Genomic DNA, 7,844 nt, shown 5'->3' with positions numbered 1-7,844 from the left:
CAAGAAAACAGTGACAGATATCAAACTATGAAACCTGTTGCATCTCGAAGGTCCTAGGCCTCCCGTTCCTCCTCTCCAGCTCGCCTGTGAGATGCCGAATCTCGTGCTGTAATCTCGCGATAGTTGCCATGGCCTCGTTTCTTTCACTCATATACTAAAAAAACAAACGGTCATTACATTACATTGCGTATACAGTATATTCAAGTCCGTATGAGGTCCGTATGGAATTCTAAGCCTCCACAAGGCTCCACGGGTCACTGGAAAAATAGGAGAAATTGGAGAAATATAGATACATAACATGCCTGAGGAGTTAGCTGTTCGAGGAGTATCTGACTAGCTTACTCGTCTGGCATGTTATCTGGCTATATTTGTCCAATTTCTACAAATTCTTCCAGCGACCTGTGGTACCTGGTACAGAGTAAGACTTCCATACGGACTTCATACGGACTTGAATAAATTATACGCACGTGTGAACCCACCTTCAGCAATCCAAGAGAAGAAGAACGAACCTTATTGAACTGTAATTTCCAACACAAAAATTGGACTTACCCAAATTTTCACCTGAACACCACCAGTCTTTGTCAAGGAATGAACAATCCACTGCTGTCGCCACGTTATGCAGATAGAACACGTGACTTGGTAAACAGTGGATCATACGTTGCAGGAAGCAACGACAGCAGTGGCTTGTTCATTTCTTGACAAAGACTGGTGGTGTTCAGGTGAAAATTTGGGTGAGTCCAATTTTTTGTGTTGGATATTACAGTTCAACTAGTTCAATAATGACGTCTACCAACACAGATGAACTTTCAAGTTAAGAACGAACCTTGTCATTGTCTCTCTCCCTGTCGAGTATCTCGTCTCTTGCTCTCGCCAGCTTGTCCTTCTCTTTGTTTGCCAGCCACTCGGCCCTCACGGCCTGGTCCCGTTGTCTTTTCATGAGGTCTCTCTCGTGCGCCAAGCTCTGCACGTCTCTCTCAAGACTGGAGATCTTTATACTTGACAGCTGTCTATCTCTAGTGGAGGTGACAAGAAAAACAATTATGTTAGCCTCGAAGTTTCAAACCGAATTTCAACAAAAATCGTTTGGCCCCGTGAATAGTCTCATAAGCTTGGCAGTGTAAGTCACTACACAGCAAAGATATTTATACATAACCATGTATTACATTCAAGGCGACGTTTCCTGATTGGTCAACGGTGCACTGCAGCATAGGCGTCGCTGCTTACAGCTGCGGTACCAAACGTATATATACACAATAGAATGCGGTAACAAACGCAAGGTATATACTGAAATGCTACAAAAATATTTATAGTTCTTTTGTAAATTTCTTCTCTCTCTTATAATTTCGTCTGAAGGCTTTTTCTGCTTAGATTCATATTCAATGAGCTTTCTTATATACATTATGAATAGTACATTTTGGGGACCTTTTTGGTACCTTTGACCCAACTTTCTGTTAGTGTTCCACACTTTCCTAGCATTTAAATACTAAGTGCGGGACTACGGACACACAAGATTACAAACAAACAAACAAACTGATTACGATACTTCGTTGATAAAAACATAATCTTATTCCCACCCCTAAAAGGACAGAAAAAATCATATAACATCAGTTCCACCAGGTGCCATAATACCGCCACATAAAAAATTGTTATTAAGGCTTTCTGAATATTGTCGTAACTACCTAAATATCTGCATAGTGCATAGACCTCAGGATTACTGATGCCACATTTATAGATTCCTTCCAATAACTGTGAATTCTTGTACATTTTCTCATGTGGCTGTATTATGGCACCTGATGGTATTATAAGAGTTGATATTAACACCAGTTTACCTTTATCCGTGGGGTCACCTTTATCCGTTCTTTCTAAGAACAATGTATTTAGGGATATCAAGTCGACAGATGATGGTTTCAAACTGCAATATTTTGAAAATAGTACAATTTGAAACTACCGTCCATCGACTTGATATCCCTGGATACCCTGTTTAGCAACCCAACGGATATAGGTTACCCCGCGGATAGAGGTGACCTGATGTTACATGTTTCACCTCGCAGAGTTGTCTCTCGCCATGTACCAAGTCTGTCTCTCATCTCTCAACTTGTCGACCTCCGCTTCCAGCGTCTGTATCCTCGTACCCTGTTCCCTGATCGTCATGGACTGGTCCACCGCCGCAAGTCTTCTCTCCTTCATCTTCAAGTCTTTTGCCAAGTGTTTCTGCAAGTCTCTCACTCTCTCCCGCAACAGAACCTTTTTTTCCATTCAAAGAAATGACAAAGTTGAGATCTTGGACACAGAACAAGACTTTTTCGCTAGAGGGATTAAAGAAGCGATCTACATCAGAGCTTTACAACCATCCCTGAATAGAGACGGTGGGCGCCATAGACATCCTGCAACCTATGACCCACTGCTCACTGAGTCACGTGTTCTATCTGCATAACGTGATGTCACGACAGCAGTGGATTGTTAATTCCTTGACTGATGCTTTGTCAAAGTCGAAAAGTTGGGCGAGTCCTATCTTTGTGTTGGAAATTACAGTTCAACTATTTCAAGAATGACTTCTATCAACACAGATGAACTTTCAAGCAAAGAAATGACATAGTTTGAGTCCCAGAAGAAAAGAAACTAGAAAGGCAACATTTTTGAAAAAATGCAGAGTGTTTTCTCAGTAGCCTTTTTTAGCCCAAAAAACCAACTACATCTGATTGGTTTTGCGGTTTGGTCAATAACATATTAATTATACTATACCATTATGCTCACTCTATACTAGTAGTATTGTGTGCGAGAAAATATAATAAAACACACTTGATACCGCAAAGCTTTCAAAATTGCTCGTATTATCATAAACAGCTAATTTATTTATTTATTTATTTGTTTTCACACACACAAATCCACGTGAGCAGGAGGTCACAGACCTCCTGAATTAAGTGCGATTTGTTACAAATGGTCTCAATAAAAACATGGCATAGACATACAAATGCAGGTTACAAACGAGTCAGTAAGTGAACCAACCGGGAGGCCAGTGCGAGACCCAGTAACATTACTGAGCAGTAGAGTAATTGAACAGTCTGACAGCTGTGTGCACAAAGGACTGTCTCAGTCTTTCAGTTCTTGCTTTAGGCACTGAGAACATGTTCTGATTTCTCAGTTGCCTGCCAGATGCTGTAGCTCGTTGGGGGGGCACAAGGTCGTGTAGCGGGTGTTCTGGCTTTAGCATTTCCTTAAACAGCTTTATTGCTGCGGCTTGTCTCCTTTCTTTCAAGGACGGAAGGTTTGGTACTGAACGTCTGCCACCACAGGAGATGATACGGAGGGCACGCTTTTGAACTCGTTCCATACTGGTAGACAGTTCCTCGTTGCAACCGACCAGCAAAACGTGTCCATACTCGAGGACTGGGCGAATGAGTGACAAGTATACCTGTACCAGGTCGGGAACGCTCATCCCTTGCTTTGTCAATACACGCAGGTAGTATAGTCTACTGGAGGCTTTGGAGACTGTCGACCTCACGTGGTCCTGGAAGGTCAGTTTGCTATCAAAAATGAATCCTAAGCCCTTAGCAGTACTAGTGACTGGGACCTGGTCGCCTCCAAGAGACAGAGGTGTTAGAGCCGGAATGTTCCTTTTGAAGCAGATCAGCAACCTTTGACTTTTCTTGCCATTTAGCAACATTTCGTTGCTGTTTGCCCAAGAGTCAAGCTGCGATGCTTCTGTTGACATAGGATTGACGTCCATACCAGTATTCTCTGTGGGGATTGACCTGGACAGGCCCACATCGTCGGCATACCCAACACTTATCTCTGTAGACTGTGGTGCGAGAACTCATAAATAACAGGAACAAGTAGGGCGACAGCACCCCTCCTTGAGGTACACCAGATGAAAGGGTCAGCCAGCAACTAAAGGTGCCGTTTACAGAGACTCTCTGGGTTCGACCTTGCAGGTAGTTGTGTAGCCTGGCAACCATACGTGGATTCGCGACCACGTCGTTCACACGCCGCAGTAGAACTGGGTGGCTCACCCTGTCGAAGGCCTTGCTCATATCTGCGAGTAGCACATCGACTGCCGTGTTGTCTCTGGAGTCAAGGGCTGTCAGCCAAGTGTGGACCATCCTGATGGCGGCGATGACAGTGGATGAGCCCTTGAGGTACGCATACTGGTTGGTGATGACTGGTGTGATGGCCGGGAGGAGTCTTTTCAGTATGCACCTTTCCAGCAACTTGGCCAGAACAGGGAGGAGAGACACAGGCCTCATATCACTCGGGTTGACTGCTCCCCTTGACTTGGGGATGGGAACACCATTAGCAGCCTTCCAGACACTTGGTACTAATCCCTGCTCGTAGGAGGCATTGAACAGGTGTGTGATGACCGGGGCAAAGTCCTCCGCATACTGCTTCAGAGTCCATGTAGGAAGGTCGTCTGGACCACTTGCCTTGGTGGGGTTTATGCTCTTGAGAAGAGCCTTCACTTCTCCAATCGTGCACAGCTCTACTGCTTTGTCTAATATTTAACCTTAGCTCTGATTGGCAGCGGACAGAAGAAGAAAGAAAAAGAACACACCAGCAAAAACAATATATTTTTACCAAGGGAGAAAACATAAAAAGAAGGACACATATACCTTCTCGAGGGACTGGGCACGAGATCTGCTCATGTTTAAATTTCCCGCCTTTATAGATCTCCGTCCCAGGGTGACGTCGAGTGCTGCTGTACTTGGGCCCGCTTCTTCAAGGAATTTGAGCAGCTTTTTAGACTTCTTTCTGGAGGGAAGTCTGAGTGCTGGGTCCAGTATCGGACTGTCTCGCTCTGATGACGAAGGCGACCTGGCGTCCTCGTCGTGTGAGATGACCAGCCGGTTTACCTCAACTTGAAACAAGAAACATTAACATTTTGAAACGCCTTTTTTCATTACATAGTCATTAACCCTCAAACACCTCAACATTGTTGCGACTATAAAAGATCGAATGGGGTCTAAGCAGACTCATTATGCTTTGTATGGGACAACCCTTCAAGATCAATAAAAAATATGTATGTATTCTTTATATATTTTTCGGCGACCCCTTTTCCCTTACCAGAAACTATAGTGGCAACAAATTGCGCAATATTAAACTAATCATGACTCGAGATATACAATGCCGAAGAATGCCGTCCCAAACGTGGTTCAACTTGTCTGGATCGTCTGGATCAGAAAATCAGCTCCAGTCATGAACAGAGACGAGGGGGGGGGGGGGGGGGTACAAGTTGAGCCACGTTTGGGACGGCATTCTTGCTACTGCAGCGCCACCTACATCGGCTATAAGTAGCAGCAAGAAGTAGTTTCCAGTCATTCTACCCTGATCAATGATGGTGTCTGATCTGATAGACATCGAAACGTTGGAATTAAGTACTCCTTGTTTGTGGTTTGTGCCTAAAGAACCTTACTATATGGAAAATTCTTAGGTTGAAACTCACCCGTGCTCCCATCCCCTCGGCTGTGCCCGGCCCTTAGTAGCCTCTCCAGGGCTGCCTGGTCAGTGTCCGCCAGTACGCCACAGAACCTGTCCACTACGTCCGAACCCTGCTCCCTCAGGAGGGTCAACACTCGAGCCTTCCTCCTGGCACTGGTGGATTCTCTCTGGGGTGGGATAGGGTGGGATAAGCAAAATCTATGAGGAAATGGACATTTGGTATCCCAAAACCGATGCGCTTTCATTTCACATCTTCTTTGACTTTGAAGTAAACTTTGTCATTCTATGAACCTTATGTAATTCACACGAATCACTATGGGACACAAAAAAAAAAACTTATGTGATTTGAACGAACCTTATGCATAAGGTTCGTGTGTGCCACATAGGGCCACATAGTGATTCGTGCGAATTACGTACGTTTTCGCATATTGATTCGTATGATTTCCGTAAGGATCGTGCGTATTCATACAGTGATTCGTGCGCATCTCATAATGTTCGTACGAATCTCATGGGTTCCTGAAAATGCTAAAGGCACCCCTGTGTATGTAGTTAGTGATAATGATGTAGTTGATCGGTCCAACTGTGTTTCTACGGACACGATTCTGTTCAACACATACTTATGACTAGCTCAGACACTTGAAAGGTGTTACGTTTGAAGTACCTTTCAACAGTACTAGTCCGTCAGCTGGAGACCTGAAGTTGAATTAACGTTTTAAAAAAGGACACACTCGTTCTGCAATGTTTATGGGGCAACAGACACGGTAATGCGAAACATACCAAAGCACCTGTTTTATTTGTATTGCAAACCCGGTAAACCACCTTCTGGCATAACACACCAGGTTTGTAGTCTCCTTTCAAATCGAGTGGCGGTGGCCAGGAGATAGCCGGAGCTATCTACCGCCAACGAAATCAAGCACGCTTCGGGTGGAGGCGGCATAACTCTTTCTCCCGACCAACTCCCCTCCCCATCATTGAAAACCTTAGCCCATGTTGATAAGCGGGAGTCGAATCTACAGCCATAGGACGCAAACTCAGATATGAACACACTATCTCTATGCCTCCAGCCAGAACAAAACAAACTTTACAACTGTTACTCTACTCAGTACCAGGTAAAGCGCACCTGTCAAGTAATGCGCATATGTGTGTGTATGTATGTAGATTTGTTTCAGCGTTAATTTTTAAATGTGTAAATAATAACGCTTTTCCCGGTGTGTCTGCAATGTTGGTTTATCAATATAGAATTTGAATTTGAATAAAAAGACGACTTTTACCTTGATTTTTTCGACCTCGTCGCTAGGAAAGACGCCGTTGGTCTCCAGAAGACTGAAGAACTGCGGGGTCAACAGTAGATCACGTAATAGCAGGGAGAAGTTCTGGTCGATAATCTTGACGTGCGCATCATGGGCCATTCCTAGTTACGGTACAGCACATTTTTTGCCAAACCAACCAACCAACCAACCAAAAACAAAAGGCACATACTACAGTTCGCCTGGTTTTACACCCCCTGTTCATTAGATTGCGCCCGTAGGGGGGGGGGGGGGGGCAAAAATTGTATTTTGCGTGACCATTGATTTCATAATTGGAATACGATGTAAAAATATGATTTAAAAGACAAATAGACAAAACGTGAAAAAAAAAAACAATTCGTCCTTTATCTATGAAATGCGTTGAGCGGTTTGGCGTACTTTTTACAAATTGGTGTATTACGCATTTGTCTGAACCGAAGGTGTTTTAAAAATTACTCTCGCGTATTTTCATTGTCAAGAAAGAAGTATAAATGCCACTAGCCGCCAGTATTCTTTGTGCACGTCCTTCAAAAAACAACACTGTAGCATACAAAATGAATTCCATACTTACACTTTGTCTGTCAGGACGAAAAGAACAACCCAAGACGAAATCTGGACCCGACTTTATAGTTCACAGGAGAAAAATATGTATCTACACAACTACATTTTATAACAGATACAAATCGTGCCATTCCGTGCTGCATTCATACACCCCTGTTATATCTTCTTATGCAACGCCCCTGTGTATCAAAATTACTCACAAAGACATATACAAAAGGCTTGGAGTATGTTCAAGTGGCAACAGGAAAATACATACCGATGGTTGGTGACAGGATTTCCTTTTTGGAGCACAATGTCTTCTTTGAAGCACTTCTTTTCTGCTGTACAAGTGCTTCAAACTACATTTATTGCATGGACATCATTTTCTTTCCATCTGGCACGGTAATACCACAAAAACGAAAGATAACAGTTCCGTGGACCGTATTTCTACAAAAAGAAGCACCTTTCAGTTATGAAGCCATGAAAATGCCAATTGTTTCAGCACGTGGCAGAACATGTTTTCGCACTTTAGCGACATTTTGTTTCCAATAGCTACTCAACTGTTTAAAACCCAGCTACATGCAT

The 7,844-nt window shown here is 43.6% G+C and overlaps 1 protein-coding gene across 3 annotated transcripts in view; it reads right to left on the bottom strand.

Annotated features, from left to right (window-relative positions):
* The window catches only part of LOC118426437 (trichohyalin-like), a 30,155-nt gene extending 22,733 nt beyond the window's left edge, over positions 1-7,422 (bottom strand). For all 3 annotated transcript variants that reach the window (XM_035835816.1, XM_035835817.1, XM_035835818.1), the window contains exons 1-7: positions 7,291-7,422; positions 6,705-6,844; positions 5,438-5,600; positions 4,608-4,852; positions 2,045-2,244; positions 824-1,013; positions 35-154 (exon numbers count right to left, since the gene is read on the bottom strand). In XM_035835816.1, coding sequence (XP_035691709.1) covers positions 35-154; positions 824-1,013; positions 2,045-2,244; positions 4,608-4,852; positions 5,438-5,600; positions 6,705-6,842 — 1,056 coding nt within the window. In that variant the 5' untranslated portion in view covers positions 6,843-6,844; positions 7,291-7,422. The remainder of the gene's footprint in view (positions 1-34; positions 155-823; positions 1,014-2,044; positions 2,245-4,607; positions 4,853-5,437; positions 5,601-6,704; positions 6,845-7,290) is intronic.
* Between the last annotated feature and the right edge of the window lie 422 nt (positions 7,423-7,844).

The sequence above is a fragment of the Branchiostoma floridae genome, chromosome 11 (genome assembly GCF_000003815.2).
Source record: "Branchiostoma floridae strain S238N-H82 chromosome 11, Bfl_VNyyK, whole genome shotgun sequence".
Taxonomy (NCBI): Eukaryota; Metazoa; Chordata; class Leptocardii; order Amphioxiformes; family Branchiostomatidae; genus Branchiostoma; species Branchiostoma floridae.
This window is presented reverse-complemented; position numbering and strand designations above follow the sequence as displayed.